Consider the following 18,065-nt stretch of genomic DNA (forward strand, 5'->3'; position numbering starts at 1 on the left):
TTTCGCCAAGGAGTGTCAACTCTTGCATTCAACTTCTGTTTGTTTAGAACAATAACACACATTTTGTACAGAGGTTTACTACAAAAGTCATCCAAAACAATCTCTGTTCGTTCTTTATTCTCCAAAATAACCCCTGCACAGTCACCCAGTTTTGGTCTAACACATACATTGAGAAAAGGATCCTCCTGATCAGGAGGGTCTAACCCCAAACAGTACTGCTTAAGTCTTTCACATTCCTCAGCCGTAAGGAGTGCCTTCCACCTACTCAACAGTTTGTTGATGACACGTATGGACCTTATGCCTAGGCGCAATACTAGTTCCTCAGAACAAACCAGATCAGGCCCTGCAATGTCCACTAACTGTTTAATCTTGACAACACCAGAGTCACATAGTATCCTTGTCAGTGTGGGGTTCTCGCTCCCAGCGATGTCAAATCGGGAGCCATGAACCAAAGGCTCTTCCAGAAGCCAATGCAGTGACGTGTTAGTTCCAGTTCTCTGCATATTGAAAAAGTTCAGGATAGCAAACAGTCCTCTGTAAAAAGATGGCAATGCTGATACATTCAGTCTCTTAGTATCCGTCCAAAAAAGTGTTTTGTCCAATCCCAATCCTCCTGTTGTCCGAAAGATTACACTCGCCAAAGGCCTCCAAATCAGATCTTGTGGACCCGTAAGGTACCTTTGCAGAAACGCAAGACGGAAGGCTGCGGCTCTGCTAGACAACTGCACAAGCCCTTGCCCTCCCTCATCTTTAGGCAGGTACAGCATGCTCTGGGGTAGCCAATGCAGATTGTCCCAAAAAAAATCAACCAATAGAGCTTGAATGGTAGCTAAAAAGTCTGTTGGAGGATCAATACAGGCTAATCTGTGCCACAGAGAGGAAGCAGCAAGATTATTGGCGATAAGAACACGCCCCCTGTAGGAAACGTGTGGAAGGATCCATTTCCACCTGTTTAATCGGCCCTTAATTTTCTCCAGAACCCCCTCCCAGTTTTTCCTCATAGTGTCCTGATCTCCCAAATAGACTCCTAGGTACTTAAGCCCAGCCCTTTTCCATTCAAGGCCAGTAGGAAGCCTTAGCTGTGCCCCTGACCAGTCCCCAAAAAGGAAAGCATCACTTTTGTTCCAATTCACCTTTGCAGATGAAATCAAACCAAAGGTGCCTATTATGTTGGTTAACATGTCAATATCCTTTTGCTCACTGACCATGACAATCAAATCATCAGCATAGGCCGAAACCTTAAACACATCGTGACACAAAGGCACTGAAAACCCAGAGAGCTTAGCCCTCAGCTTATTTAACAGAGGTTCAATGGCTAACGCATACAGCATTCCAGATAAAGAACAACCTTGTCGTACACCCCTTTGAACTCTGAAGGGAGCGCACAAACCACCGTTGATCTTTAAGACACTTTCAATATTGTAATACAGGGCCTGGATCATTGCTATAAAATTCCTATTAAAACCAAAGTGTGTCAGGACTTTCCACAGATAAGCATGCTCAACGCGATCAAAGGCCTTCTCTTGGTCTAAAGAGATGAGACCTGTTCTGAGACCAAGTAGATTAGAGACGTCTAAGACACCCTTGACTAGTTGGATATTATCAAAAATGGACCGCTCAGGTACACAGTATGTTTGATCTATGTGTATAACCTCTGCCATGACCTTCCCCAATCTAGTGGCCAACACTTTAGAAAAAATCTTGTAATCTGTAGAGAGCAGAGCGACTGGACGCCAGTTCTTCAGCTCGTTCAGATCGCCCTTTTTTGGTAGTAGGGTGAGCACTGCTCTCTTACAAGATAGTGGTAACTCCCCCCTACCTAAACATTCAGTGAGCACCTCTTGAAAGTCCTCACCCAGAACTGGCCAAAAGGCCTTATAGAACTCAACAGACAAGCCGTCAATACCTGGCGCCCGCCCATTCTCCATAGCCATAAGGGCATTGTGAAGCTCCTCTAAGGATATATCTTCACCAAGCATCGTAACTGAATCCTCGCAAAGTGTGGGTGAATTCTGAAAAAAATCAGCCTCCACATCTGTGTGTTCATTGTGCTCATTTTTGTACAGATCAGCATAAAAGAGAACAGCTAGCTTCCGTATCTCAATCGTGTCAGTCACTAGGGTGCCAGACTGGGCCCGTAGAGCATGAATATATCTTTTTTGACCATTTTTCTGTTCAAGATTGAAAAAGAACTTGGAGGGAGCATCCATCTCCGAGATGCTTCTGAAACGTGATCTAATTAATGCGCCTTGAGCTTTGAGCCGTATTAGTTCAGATAATGCCACCTTCCTTGTGTTGTAAGTCTCAGTGTACTGCCCAGTACCAGATGTTCCCATCAGGTTCTGCATTTCCATTATGTCAACTTCAAGGTTCTTGAGGGACATGGTTATGCCTTTTGTGACATTGCAAGTGTAACCTTGGCAGAATTGTTTAATTTTCGTTTTTGTTATATCCCACCACTGAGACAGTGAGGAGTAAAGCTCCTTGTCTGCCTTGAGTACATTCCAGAGATAAATAAAACATTCTTTAAAATTGAAATCATCTAAAAGTGATGCATTGAAATGCCAGTATGCACTCTTGGGTTTAACATTACTTGCACTTATGTTACACATCACCATGCTGTGGTCCGAAAAACCAACAGGGTGGATGGTACAAGAGCTAAATTTGTTCATATGATGTCTAAAAGTATAAAACCGGTCAAGCCTAGCTAATGACACCGTGTTTCCCCTGAAGTGCGCCCAAGTGTACTGTCTCTCACTTTGGTGCAGGTTCCTCCAAATATCGCATAAGTTACTCTCAACTATCACCTCAATGAGATGGCTACGTGAAGACATGTGGGGTTCAGCATGATTCCGATCAAGTCTTGCCTCTGTGCAATTGAAATCCCCGCCTAGGATAAGGAGTTCATTATCACTACAGTTCTTCACTGAGGCATTCAACGTTTTAAGAAAAGCTACTCTATCTGTGGCGGAGGTCGGTGCGTAAACACACATGAAAACAAAAACGTCATTCTCAAACGTAGCGTGTACTTTTAAAAGCCTCCCCTTAATCACTTCTTCAATGCTGTATGACTGGGGAATAAAGCTGCATGAAAACAACAGTGCCACTCCAGCACTGTCAGACGTGTTATGACTGAGAATAGTCAGCCCATTCCACTCTCTTGCCCAATCTGTAGCGTTATTGATATCACTATGAGTCTCTTGTAAAAACACAACATCTGTTGCCTTTTGCTGTAAAAGCTCATAAATTTGAGCTCTTTTTCTAAAGTCCCTTCCTCCGTTAATGTTAAGGGTAGTAATCCTAATATTGTTCATATGTTCATATAAAGAAGGAAAGAGACAGAGAAAAAACACGTGATAGAAGAGAAAGCCGCAGTTAATCCGCGAGTGCATCGCTATTTTCTTTCTTAAGTTTACCAATAAGTTTCCGGAGACGGTGAAGTTCCCTGTCATCAAAGGCCCCTTCCCGTCTATGATGACAGACATCGTTTATAAACTGCATACTGTCAAGGAAATGATCCTCGACTCGAACCCCCCTTTTCCCTTTTGTTTCAGCCAAGAAATTACTAATGTGACTAGCACTGTACATCATCATCACATTATCACTACCAGACCAGGAAAACCTGCTCGAATCGGTGGAATAGCCATCACTGTCCGACTCAGTATAGTTAACATGTCCTTTCTGTTTAGCCTGCTTATTTGTGCTGTGATCATCGTTACGGCTAGATTTCCTTTTGGGCATTTTAAAAACAGTTGTTTCGGCCTCCATGTCACTACCATCTGACACGCACGGAGCAGTTTTACGGGCTACTTTTAGTTTCGGGTCTGAAGCTAGTAAGTGCGTTAACCCACCTGAGGCGGACGTAGGCCTACCCGCAGCAGCAGACGCACCACCAGGCTCACTCCCACTCGGCAAAGACTCCGACTCATCAGCCTTTTCCTTAACAGTCACATCAAACACAGCTGATGCAATCGTTGGTGAAACCAATTCAAATGCAGGCTCGGCTGCAGAGGATTTATCCTCTGTAACGATCGCCAGTACAGGCGCAATCGTCGGGGTTTTCTCGGTGGTTTGATCGGACTCAGTCACAGCGGACTCCTCCACCATAAGCTCAGCCCTACCCAACACAGTAGTGGTGGATGTCCCCGCAAGCTCAGGCCTATCTGCCGTAGACACCGAGCTGCTAGGCTCGGGTTGGTTATCCCCGACTGTGGCAGACTCCTCCGCCACAGACCCACCTGTCGTAGGTTCGCCTCCTTCGGCACTGGCTGCTGCGGGCATTCGCCCTCCAGCATCCTCACTGTGAGATTTAGATGGGCACGCGCGAACAAGATGTCCTATCATCCCACAACCAAAACATTTCATAGCGGTATCAGATGTCGCAAAAACTATATAGTAAGACCCGTCAACGTTAAAACGGAAAGTCAAATTGAGCTCATCACCGCTGTCTAGGATCATGTAAACTTGTCTCCTAAAGGAGACAATATGCTTAAGTAATGGCGATTTGCAGCCAATTGGAATTTTCTTGATTGGAGAAACAAGTTTACCATAACGCAAAAGCTCAGTACTAATTAATCGGTCAGAAAGAAACGGGGGAATATTCGAAATGACGATCTTAGTCGAGGGCAAACTCAGGGGTACAACAGGATTGAACGTGCCATTAAGCACAACACCACTTTGGACAATGTCATTTGCCTTAGCAATACTGTTTAGGAAAACAACAACAGCGTTCTTCATTCGCGAAGCTGATACAATATTACCGTGACCCACAATTTCTCCAATCGCCAAACTACAAACCTCCACACTAACATCAGAGATCACCTTCACGCCATGACGACGTGTCAAGGCCTCAAATTCCATTGTTACACCCCGACCAGCTGTAAGCCGGGTGCGGGGGTTCTGCTTCACTTTCAACCCCAAAACAGTCAACCAAACTAAGTCCCAACAATAAGATAAAAACAATGATACAACACATATAAGGACAAACAAAAGATAGAGTTTAAAGATAGCCACAGACAGCGCTCAGTCGTACTCACACTCACGCTCCTCACGCAATCCCAGCATGCACTCGAGAGAGAGAGAGAGAGAGAGAGAGAGAGAAAGGCATAAGTAATTGAAAAAGAAAGAGGGGTCTGGTGAGAGAGCAAGGATATATAGAAAGGGAGAAAGGTGCATGAAGGAAGAAAAAACCTCATCAAAGCGTGATGAGGGGGAGGGGTGGATAGCATCGGGATGGGGGGTGTAGATGTACACGTTTAATTCCTTTCATCCAGGAACCTCTATTCCTTCTTCCACCCTGCTTTCAAAAAAACACAGGCTCCTCTCTTCCCCACTGGCTCCAACTAGCTCACAAACATTCCCTCGCTTTTTCAGCCTCTCCCTCTCCTGCAGAGGCTATAAATCTCTAGCTCCATACCCCCCCCTCCTCCTCCTGCACCGACTCCCTCCCTCTCTCAGAAAGCATGGCACAGAGCGACCTGGATGCTGGGAGCTGACAGCAGGGCCGCATCAGCAGAAAAACCCTCATAATACGGAGACATTACGCGGCTGAATGCAGGGCCCCACAAATAACTTTTATTCCCCACATCACCGCTCTCTCCAGGAGACAGGCAGCAGGCCATGGGGGCAGGAGGCAGGAGACAAAGGCTCGGGTGGCGGGTGGTGGGGATGCTATGTGAGAGCAGAGAACCAGCATCCTGGACACTTCTCTGGGAGATATATCAGTTTTAATATTCAAGTGAGGACAACAAACTTCCCTCACACACACACACACACACACACACAGACTCTCTCTCACACACACACACACACACACACACACACACACACACACACACACACACACACACACACACACACACACACACACACACACACACACACCAATAAACTCAATAAACTAACAGTGATATCACATATATGGTTCAGCCATTCAAAAACAGCATTTTGAATAGTTAGGCATCACAGAAACAACATTTCTCTACATTTGACACCCAGTGCTATTCAAAATATTTTCGAAATGTGTATTGTGTGCATGTGTTTGTCTGTCCATCGATGGAACGCACCGAGACTTTATGACCACATCATCAGCAGTACTCACTTACGGCTGTGTTAATCCCAGATGTAGTAATTACACAACTCCAAACGCAAGCCATAAAACGGCGCTGGATCAGTAGGTCAATAATATAGAGGTCCCTTGTGGCTTCGCCTTCCAATAAAATTACCTTCATAAAAGCAATTAATAAGGTCAAACAAATGGCCTCTCCTCCAAACGACTTCAGTAGAGCCGCCTATGGGGTGAACAGGCCGCTCTTGACAGAAAGAGAGAGAGAGAGAGAGAGAGAGAGACAGACAGACAGAGACAGAGAGAAAGTATTGCACTGTCGAAGGGCAACCTTTCCACTCAATCCACCCAGCAAGTCGGGGCTTGTCAAGGCTCAGCCTGTCTGTCCATACAGTGCTTTGGACAATAGCCAATGTTAATTATATTTCCTCGGAGTTAAGCCAGAGAATAATTATTTAAAAATAACGTCCCTGCTTGCCTTCTTGGACGCCTGCTAAAGAGCCAGTTTCATGCTTAAGAGCCACGGTGCCAGTGGACACGGAGAAGGCTCTGGGCCTGACTCACGACAGAACAGGGCCAGAACTGGTCAAAGTCTCAGTCCAACACCGCTGCTCATTAACACTTGCAGTGGTTTCAAACAAGTTGAGCCTCTCTTCAGAAAGGTACTGGTCAATGTAGCCAACATACAGTTGAAGACACCAAGCAAAACTAAAAAAAGAAGACGACTGATTCAGAATCACCCTGCTGCCAATACAAACATATCAAATTGAAGAGAGACGAAACAGAACAGGAAGAAATAACAGACCTGTGATTCAGATGTGTGATGCATTGGCCAGAGCCAATTATGACGCGGCAATAATCCAATTCACACAGAGAGCGTGCAAGCCCTAATTATGAATAATAAAAATGTTTGCTAATCAGTCATCGCACTACAATTTATCCTCCGCACAGGGGAATTAATTTAGACAGACTATCAGACTTCTCACCCCGAATATCAATGGGTGATTTCGCATATAGGACAAGCTTTTTTCAATCAACAACATCCACTGAGGACCTCAAAGCAATATTTTTTGTGGCTAGTGGAACAATCAAATCGACATAGAAACACACCCGGCTGTCAGAACTAATTGTTTTGTAACCAGTTAATCGGATATCTCGCACTCAGCACTTAGACTTGATAGATTTATTAACAACCACGTACAGCACAGCTGATTATGGGGAGGCAAAACATCAGTGGCAAACCATTCATTTCGATATAAGCCTGTAGCTCAGAGACGATTGGTTTCAAGACCATTTAAAATTAGATGCAACAAGCTGTCATAGATAAATACATAAATACATATTTAACCCATTTACTTCTAAAATGCCTGCTAAAAACGCCTATAGAATCCTATGGCATTCTAGACTAAATAACCTTATTTCCTGAGGGTTTTCCGAAAAAATACTAAGAATTGTCAACGTCTACCAAAACCTTAATATCTAAGCCTCTGTACACCTAAAAACATGAAATAAAAAGCATGCTGCGCTACGCAGCAACCAGCAGGAGATTCAATGTTGCGCTATGCAGCAACCGGCGGGAGATAGAATGTTGCGTCGTGCAGCATCCAGCGCGAATGGGTTAAGTAAGTAAACAAGCAAAATAAAATGAATCTAAATTAGGCAAATAAATCCAAGATTCTAAATATACATAAAAGGAAACAAGCAGATAGTAAAAAGCGAATGACAGGTGGGGCTCTGCCCAGCTCTGAGGAGAGAGACTCAGCAGAGTGAGAGAATCAGTAAGTGTTTCCAGGCCTGAGCAACAGCACTCACTTATGCAAAGCAGCAGGCCGGGGAAGTGATGGTGGTGGTGATGTGTGTGTGTGAAGTGTGTGTGTGTGTGTGTGGAGGGATGTAAGCAGAGTCAGTTCTTTGTTTATTAAAGAGCCATTACAGACAGAGTACAAGCATTAGAGCACTCGTTCACGCTACACCGTCCTCAAGACCAGTTCAAGGACAACGCTCCCTCTCTCTCTCTCTCTCTCTCTCTCTCTCTCTCTCTTCTAACCCCATAGTCTCACCTCCCCATGCACATGCATACATACACCGCACAGGCACGGCGACAAATCCTGCTTATACATACAGTACGCTAAAATAACAAAAGCAAGGCTACGAAAGAGCAAGTGAAAGGGAAACAATTCTCTCCTTTTCTACTCTCTTCATGAAAAATTCCACCTCAAGCAATCTCTCCATCTCTCTCTTCTCCTTCTCGAGTGTTTCGAGTGTGTACATGTGTGCATATGCGTATTTAATCTGTCCACATATTACACACTTCAAACAATCCTGAAGAGGCTTTGAAGCAATTGAGCAATAAATCAACAGCAACAGCGTCGGCAGAAAAGACAAGATGGCTGAGGGCAGGTGTGTGTGTGTGTGTGTGTGCACTTCAATGCGATGTTGAATCACCTGGTTAAACATACTGGTGGGCCTACGAAGAAAGTTGGCCAAGTGACTTGACTGATCCTAGAACAGACATATTAGCACATAACTGTTCATATGGTGTTGGACTTTCAGAGGACCTATGGAGTGAGTGAGCGTGTGGATGCAGGAAGTGTTTAACCATGTGGTCGGGCCAGTGAAGGCGCTATAGCGGTTAACCTGACCCTAGCACAGATGTGGTTGCACCATAACGCCGTGACCCCTGCGTGAACTCTATTATCAGGATGCCTACAGGCCTGTCAGCTCCATCAACAACTCCTCATCACGACCACCACCAGGCAGGTGACCAAGAGTTCACTCCATCCCTTAGAGAAATACCACCCCACCTCACAGACACAGTGATAGAGTGGAACAGGGGCGCATGTGTGGTACTTTTACATCTATTCATTTTGACATGACACTCATCATTAGTGACTTGTTGTAAGGTCAGGTTGTGAGGGTGACATTGGCTCTGATCAATGTGTTGTTGCTGTGCGCATTCCACAGTTTAGGAAAAACAACATAAAAAGAGTGAACTTTATCCCATATGCTCAAGATGGAAAGATACTGCCCATAGACAAAAGACTACAACTATGGCATGACAAATGAAAGATCAAATGAAATATCAAATCAATCAATCAAATGAATGAGAGAGAGAGAGAGACAGAGAGAGACAGAGAGAGAGAGTCTGTCCAAAAGAGATTTTTTCGAGAGTCACTTGAGTTTGACACACAGATTCCTCCATGCATGCTGTCTTGGGATCTGCATGGCCACGTAACTGGCTTTGGGGCCGACGGTATTTAATCCGCGCTGATCTGATGGGATTAACACATTGGGGCCAGCCTGCTTAGGAGAAGGCGTGGTTACACACATACACATACACTCCAAACCATTCTGCCCAAAGTCACTCCGCCTTAATGAGGGAGGCACCTCATACCCACATACTACCTCCCTCAATCAATGACACATGAGTACACACACACACACACACACACACGGACACGGACACGGACACACACACGCACACGCACACGCACACGCACACGCACACGCACACGCACACGCACACAGTTACTGTCATTGTCTCTTTTCAATTACAGATCACTTCTTCAAAATGCTAGCAACACAAAGTGTGTTTGGTCTGCCAGTGGAAAGATGTAAAGTACAGCGAGAGAGCGAAGAGCAATAGAACATGCCTATCTGGACATAAACCAGATTCCGCTGTGCCGCTGCGCTCTGCCAGACATACACATATTTAATGCCCTGACAGGCTTCTCTGGCCATCACGACAACACAGAACAGCAGCCTGAGTGCAGACCGCACGCCCTCTGGACACACTGGCCTTCACCCACATCAAGAGCACTGGGGTGGACAAACAGCGAGAGGGAATAAAATGCCTGACATGTCAAGACATCCGATGCTGGCTGCCTAGCGTTGTGTGCTGCTGCTGCTATGCTAGGCCATAATATACGGACTCAAATAATGGATATAAGAAATAAGCGGTGAGCTATATGGCACACAGCTGTGGCTGTCCTCTGAACAACGCTACACAAGAGAGTGAGGGAGGGAGCGAAAGAGAGTGGGAGGAAGAAAGAGAGAGAAAGTGAGGGAGGGAGAGAAAGAGAGAGAGAAAGTGAGGCAGGGAGAGAAAGAGAAAGGGAGGAAAAGAGAGAGAGAGAAAGTGAGGGAGGGAGAGAAAGAGAGAGGGAGGAAGAGAGAGAAAGTGAGGGAGGGAGAGAAAAGACAGGGAGGAAGAGAGAGAGAGAGGCAGGGAAGGAAGGAGAAAAGCACACAAGCGGCAAATTCAGTCGGTGGGAGTTGGCCCTTCAATGTGAAGAGGATGACCTTTTATTGCCTGGAGGGCAGTAGCAGCCCGTGGAGACATCCTCCATAATTCACCTCAATTAAGGCCACCTCTCCTTCTGCTTCTCAGCTCTCTTCTCTGCTGCGCTCCTCTCCTCTCGCCAAAGGTCTTCCACGGAGCCTCCTCGCAGGCATCTTTTGATAGGAATTCCACGCAAGCCATGACTCTTCATAACACCCTCCCATTGACTGCACTGCATTTCATCAAGCCAATCCCCTCAAGACCACACAAAAAATTAGACACCACCTATCTGACAGCTAGGCTAATTGAATTTTACCTCTTAGACACCCCCCTGTCATTTTGGCTACGGTCCCCCTTTTAAAGCCCACCTCCCCTTTTCTTCCCATGTATAAATATGAGAACTTAGTCATTATATAGAAAGCAGTTGCCCATTAGGCGAAGGAGCCATTTTGGAAATTGCGGCAAATCTTCCATGAAAATACATTTCATCTAATGTTCTGGTCACGCTCGGGGTGTACTGTGCAGCCCATATCCATAAAGCCAGAGTGTGGAAAATTACCTTGGCTGTTTGATTAGAGCTACACCGCCAGAGGGAGGGGAAAAGGAGGAAGTAAGAGGGGTTGAGAGGGATAGAGAGAGAGAGAGAGGAAGAGAGAGAGAGAGAGAGAGAGAGAAAGGGAGATGGAGGAAAGAGTGACATGCATGAATAAAGAGAGAGAAAGGGTGGGCAGAGAAGGACGTAAATCACACAAAAATGGAGGAAGAGAGAATAAGGGGGGGGGGGGTTGAGAAAAGTGAGATAAGTGTCTAAGAGGGAGTGAAATGTAAAGGAATGGAGTTCATTCTTCATACAGGATGAAATTAAAAATATCACTCAGTAAAAGATCAAATCAAACTTCTTTTTAATTAAATTTCAGATAACGACTCCTTTTAGGGGACACTCGGATTATGAATCATGCTTCAGCAGCACAGGCTGGAGTACAACAGGACCCTGAGGACACAGGGCCACACCAACCTCTCCCACGCCATCCCACACATACATACTGCATATGACACACATCGCATTTCCTCATTAAATCCCCCCGTAGGCTAGGTCTGGATATAGACATCTTCATGGCTTTAATATAACAACATTGCTACTGTTCTGCTACACATGCCAGAGAGAAATCACCAATCACCAACGAAGACAGTCCAAGCAGTTATAGTAAAATAACAATTCTGGAACATTCTGCAGTTGTTATTTCCAATTGCACTTCATCATCCACCATCACACATTGGGGAGGGTAAATCCTATAATGATTTCATGGAATAAGAGCAGGTAATGGCACAGCCCATTCTCTAACCTCACCACAAGTATCACCACCCAGTGAGCTGCATGTGCTCCCCACCACTCAACAGCAGCTGAACAGGCAATGAGTGGATTTCTTGGGCACAGGTCACACCTCCACAAGTGCACCGCCGCACAAGGCCGAGGGCTACACTGCGACACAGACAAAAACCTGAAATTGGTGGATAATGACAGCCGGTTGTAGTGGCAACGGCAAACATATTCTCCTACTTGAGCTCAACGTCTTCTTTCAACAATTTGAATCCTGTGTGTGTGTGTGTGTGTGTGTGTGTGTGTCCTATGGTTGAGAGGCACAGATTCAACACCAGATGGTTTACCAAATGAAAATGGCACTTGTAATGCCTATGAGGTACTACACAACTCATTAACCAATTAAACAACAACAAAAAAATATCATGCCATTCACACAGGTTTCCAGCTTCACAGAGACCATTGTGGTGTGTTAAACGAACTGGAAAATGTGGTATGACTCACAATAAGTAAATGACTTCAAATCATCAGTTGTAGAAAAGCACTTGCTGCCTTTGTTTCACACGAACGATTCAACAAGAAATCTGCTGGAGATTCATAGCTTCAATAGATATAAATGATAATATGAGCAACATCCAAACCTATTCACACAGAACAGGCCATCAAGAGCTTGGCACACATAACATATCAGAAGACAAGGTGAAAGTCCTTATTAAAACAGTTTAGGGCAACATGTTAAGCCTACCATCACAATCTCAAACATTTATTCTGGTTCATAGTCTGATTCAGATGATGGAGTGTCCATCAGTGAATCTTTCATCGAACCCCCAAATGTTTCACACCCAAAGGAACATGGGATGTCCATAGTTTTGCACTGTCATGTGACAGCCAACGTGCTACCCCAAAACTGCAGAGGATTCTAAACAGAGGCCTCAAATATCCTCCTCCAGCTACACATAAAAAGGAATGGGAAATGCTTTACTTGCACTTATTAAAAAGGAAAAAAGATTGTCCTATCAGTTCCTTCAAAAAGAGGAACAGCTTGGTGGGGGAATAATCGTTCCTCCTTTGAATGTTTTTTTACCAATTAAGTAACATGATCTGATTCTGACTCAATGTGTGATTGCTCTCTGAAGTTTCATAATCTCCCTCTTCCATGCAACATTGCCGAGTTAAAAGAATTAATTATTCCACTGAGCTCTGAACAAGCACAGTGGAAGCAAGAAATGTCTGTTAAGCGGAAGGCCCTCAATACTTATTTTGACTCTTATCAAAACGCCACAGCAGAACACCTCTGATTTTAAATACATGGAAGATTGGAATTTTGAACATCAAATGACGGAGCAACATCTAACGACATGTCATCAGACCTCTCCCCTTCCATATGTGTTTCTTTATTTGCTGAAAATAACAGCTCATTCGGTAAAGACAGAGAGAAGATAACACTATTTCGAAATCGAACGCTGACGCTAGCTTTTTTTTCTATGTAGGCGCGGGTTTGCGGTTTTTTTTAAGGTGGCCTATGTGAAAAAAAACAGGATCATCATTCACAATTTAAGAACTACAGCTAAATCTATGACGAAAGTTCTAAAAACACATGCCACGAAATCTGGGAGACTCTTGGCGACATCCTGGTCGGCATTCTAGCCGTTGTCTATAACATTTGGAGTGTCAGGTAAAGGAGAAAAACTAGAATTGCTGCCAAACATGTGTAGGAATGTCAAACAAAGAACAGCCCGCGACCACTGGTGGCAGAGGAGTCGGAGATAAATGTGCTAATCGCCACGGTTTCAACGATGCGTAGCCTGCGGTCTCGTGCCTTTGCCTCTCCTCCTTCCCAGCCGTGGAGGGGAATTGGTGGGCAGCGCAGTAGCCTGGATAGCTCGTCTGCCGAGTAGGCTACAAGATGGACCTCTTTCAGTGGTTGGTATCCGCATCTTGTTATCTGGTGTTTAACCTGCGTAATGTAACCACCTTTACGCAGGCAGCTAAGTAGTAGCGTAATAGTTTTGGATACACAACGCTTAACAAATTTCAATGAAACAGAACCGTATATGTGTTCAATATAAATGCATGCAATTAGAGTCTATATGACAATACATTTGAAACAGTCAAACCATTAATTATGAATGTATCCATGTGCCCTTTTTCGCAGAAATATCAGCGACGTATCAGGAATTTTTTTTTTTCAACTTTGTTAGAGGCATACCTGCAAAATTCTAGCCCAAGTATCAAAGCCAGGTGGAGGTGAGAAAGTCTAGCGACTCAACTGCTTATTTAGTAGGCTTTACTTCAATGTTTACAAGGTCTCTTCCCTCGCCACACTGTAATTTTCCACTTCCCATGTCGGGAAAGACGCGTAACATGGCATGTGTCACCATTTAAAGACATAATAAGGACTTTACCAAACCAACACACGAATTTGCCACAATAGATCTGCATCAAAGTAACATCTGATTAATCATCATGTAGCTTGCAACAGCGCAGTCCTGATGCATGCAGTGACACTTGAGTGCTTAGAAATGCAGTGGTATATGCACTCCATCAACATGATAGCTGCAAATAGCTGTAACTAATGAACATTGCAAACACGCCATGAATGCATTCATATCAACAATTCTGCTAATTAGTTTAAATTATAGCGCACATCTCTTTCGTGATTATGTACACCGTTAATCTGAATATTTACCAGGGCCTTCTAATTCTGAGACAGAAGTGAGACTCGGACATCGATTGCAGCGTAATTAATTGCCATTACTTAAGGAACTTCGCAGCTTTATCTTTTCTGAATAATAATCACCCTAGATCAGGCCAGAGAACTTCGCAGTTCTAATACACTGGGATTTCGCAGGTTAGGTGACTAATAATGTGAGACCTTAATGTGTGGTTAATAACTTTTCAAACAACTTTAGCTGGAAAGAATTGGGGTCAATATTCATACCTTAAGTTTTTCAATTTGTTCTCCTTTTTATTAAGCACTGTTGGTACGCAATTGATGAGCTCGGTCCAGTCTGCATGTAAACCACAACTCCAACCGGTAGAAAATCGTGAAAACAGCCAGGTCTCTTTTCTGTTTGGGCGATAGCAGGTACACTTTTTCTGTCCGGGTCTGCAATCGCACGGCACCTCTAGCCTCACATTTTGAACCAGGTGCCTCCCGAAAGTGGTACCCCCGGTTTTCTGTATGTGAAGAAACACAATAACATCTTCCCCTTTGATGTCGAAATCCACCGTGCGTTCCAAGTCTCTAACTGGAAAATAGTACTTCTTCACATAATGTGGATCGGGAGTCGGGAAGATATCCGCATCGTCTTCAACGATGTAACCGTGGGGAGACCCGAAGTTCATCATCCCCGGCGCCACGTACTGATATAAAATCAGCATGAAGAGAACAGATCCGACAACAATGAACAAAAATTTACTGGTCCTCTCAACCATGTTCCTTCCAATGTGGTTCATATGTTACCATTTCCCTGTTCAATTCGCAGTGGGTGCTGAAACGCTTCGTCTTGCACTGTCCCCATACAAACGAAACGCGGCCAGAGGACCACACAAGTAAAGTAGAAATTCAGACAGACTAATAGGCTACTGGTATCTTTGCAGCATGTAGCCTAAATGGAATGGATCCGTCCAGTCCAAGTCGCTGACAGTCAATACCGCGGTGTATACCTTTCGACTTCCCGCACTGACAACCGTAGCGTTTACAAGTATGTGTTTAAAAGTGCTCGCTGCATCAGCGCGAGTCTCGATGCACAGCGACACCCACTTTTCAGCACGCTCATTCCCGACTTGCTCAAAAACGCCGAGAAGAAGCTGGAGTAGGTTTTATTGCCTAGGTTTAAATATAGCGCCCGCACTGAATTTCTCTATGAAATAATGATTTTTCCCATTCTGCGATCATGGCTAAATCACAAATAGCCTACTCGTGTTGGAAGATCAGACATCAATTTAGTGATGGACATTAGGCCTATCATGTTTCGATACAATTCAGTCATTCTGCATAAAATGAGGTCTTCCAGCTGAACACAGAAGACTTGTTTTTAAACATCGTTTCGTTTTTGCCATTGATGGTGGTGCTGACCTAGCCTGGGTGCCATTCCGAACTTAGTCCCGCCCACAACGTTTGAGGTCGGGAAGTTCGGTCTGGCATTGCTCAATAGTAGCGCGAGTATGCTCGCCCAATATCTGGCGGGCCAATCAAATTGTCAGGGCGGGCTTTATACGATGATGGACAGATGATCAACAGTAACGTAATCAACCACGTCACCAAAGCGCGCTTGGGTTGAATTCGTTTACAACAACGATGGCTGCCGCTGGAGAGTTGAGGTGTGTAGATTCTGCTATTAGGTCTGTTCTAGAAGATATCGACAGCAAATTAATTTTAAAAGAGGAACAGAGAAACGCGATCAAGGCATTTGTTGAAAAGAAAGATGTTTTTGGCGTCCTTCCTACGGGATTCGGCAAAAGTTTAATTTATCAGCTGGCTCCGTTGGTCGCTAAGAAGATGGGACACAATGAAAACCCATTGGTCATTGTTGTTTCTCCTTTGGTCGCACTCATGGAGGACCAAGTGAAAGAAGCAACTGAAATGGGCATCACGGCGATGCAACTCGGCGTGAACGACGAGGTGGATATAGCCAGCGGTCGTTGCCAGCTCCTTTTCGGAAGCCCGGAATCCTGGCTGCTGAACAACAAGTGGAGGGACATGCTAGGCTCCGATGTTTTTCAAGCCAACGTTATGGGTATCGTCGTGGACGAAGTTCATCTAACTTACAAATGGTAAGAGAATCTAACTGTCTGACTTAGTAAATAACTCCCAATGTCGTGATATGAATCCCATGTTGTAGCCTAGGTATCGTTGTACGTTCGCTAACTCAGACTTGGTACAATCATTAACGTTAGTGTGATTGTAGCGAACTAGCTGTTAAAACATTCTAATGTAGGTTACTGTTTTATTTCTATCAGTTGTCAGGCTGCAAAAGGGCAGAAGGGCATTTAGGTGTTGCTTTATGTACTCAAGCACCATACCCATATTAGTAGTCACTGTACCCCTTATAAGTGATGTATTCTTTTCAGATGTCAGTACAGTCATTAAAAAGTACTAAATGATACTACTCATAATTTCTTATTTTTACTGTTACTTATTGGTTGCTTTTTGTACTGCTATATATTCCAGGTACACCTGTGCTGACATTGACCGCTTCTGCTGATCGGGAATCCAGAGCCAGGGTTATGAAAAAGCTTCAGATGGACAATCCAATCATTTTGGCCCTGAGCCCAAACAGAACAAACATCAGACTGGGTCTGATTAAAGTACCTGGCCATACACTGGAGTGCCTACACTGGATTGTGAGGGATGTTAGTACAAAGCTTGACCCAGCAGTTAAGACGGTACTTTAATGGAGTCACTAGTTGTCTGCGGAAAGCTTTGTACTGCCATTTTGAGGAATACGCCACATCTGTTGATCTAGGACATCTGTGCTGCACTCACTGCCATTCTGTTTGTTCTTGTGAACCTGAAGGTTGTGGGGAGCTAATCCCCAAATATGAACACTTTCAAGGGGAGGTTTCATCACACCACAAACACAGAATAGTCACACCTGAGGGCACACTTTTGATCAGGGAACTGTTACAAACTTACAGGAGTAGTTTACTTCAGGACCATACAAACATACCACTTTACAGTCGACACAGCCTGCACTGCTTTTGGAGATGAACTCATTGATCAGTTTTAGAACAGTGCACACAGATATTTGACCTGGACTTCATTATCCATAATCTCCCTACATACAAGCTGGAACATGCAAAAGAGATACTATGAATTATGCATGAGGTTTTTGATGACATCGAACAGAGTCAAACTAATTTGTTTGATGACGGTGTTGTTCAGGATGACCGTGTTCAGGTTGACATGGATTACACTGGTTACTTTGATGACGAGGATGAGGATAAGATACAATCATCACCAAGTAACTTGGAATCAGGCTTGTCAATGTTGAAGATCTCAGACTAGCTTCAAATTCAGGCTCAAATTTGTAGCTTCAGGGTCCTGTTGTTGTGCAAATGCCTTTTTTTACCTCTGTTACATTAATATTTTTTAATAAAATTAAAATGGTTTATACTTCTCTACTGGTTGGTGATGTTTCTGCATTTAAAAGACAAACAATAAGACATGTCAATAAAGATTTTTAATATCTACACATAATAGGTAATGTTTGAAGATATACTCTGAACTTTGAACATACAACCAATAAGAAAACACACACAAGAATGTGGATACTACTTAACTATTATATGAAAACACAATTATTTACATTGTCATTTATGAAAACAATATTTACAAATTACCATCACCATTTACATTTCACATTTACTTAATTATTTAAATAGGCACATTTTGC

The 18,065-nt window shown here is 44.1% G+C and overlaps 1 protein-coding gene and 1 long non-coding RNA gene across 2 annotated transcripts in view; one reads left to right on the forward strand and one right to left on the reverse strand.

Moving 5' to 3' along the window:
• hs6st1a (heparan sulfate 6-O-sulfotransferase 1a) overlaps positions 1–15,421 on the reverse strand; it is an 87,982-nt gene extending 72,561 nt beyond the window's left edge. The window contains exon 1 of the mRNA XM_076294439.1: positions 14,606–15,421. Within this exon, the coding sequence (XP_076150554.1) occupies positions 14,606–15,123 (518 nt within the window). The 5' untranslated portion in view covers positions 15,124–15,421. The remainder of the gene's footprint in view (positions 1–14,605) is intronic.
• A 342-nt stretch (positions 15,422–15,763) lies between these two features.
• LOC143135202 (uncharacterized) lies at positions 15,764–17,793 on the forward strand. Its single transcript, XR_012988852.1, has 2 exons — positions 15,764–16,443; positions 16,841–17,793. It is a non-coding gene; the product is annotated as an uncharacterized LOC143135202 (long non-coding RNA).
• Positions 17,794–18,065: the final 272 nt, after the last annotated feature.

This window comes from Alosa pseudoharengus, unplaced genomic scaffold, assembly GCF_046254945.1.
Source record: "Alosa pseudoharengus isolate Yale_2024_CS ecotype anadromous, Long Island Sound unplaced genomic scaffold, YU_APseudo_1.1 YU_APseudo_1.1_scf_2, whole genome shotgun sequence".
Taxonomy (NCBI): Eukaryota; Metazoa; Chordata; class Actinopteri; order Clupeiformes; family Clupeidae; genus Alosa; species Alosa pseudoharengus.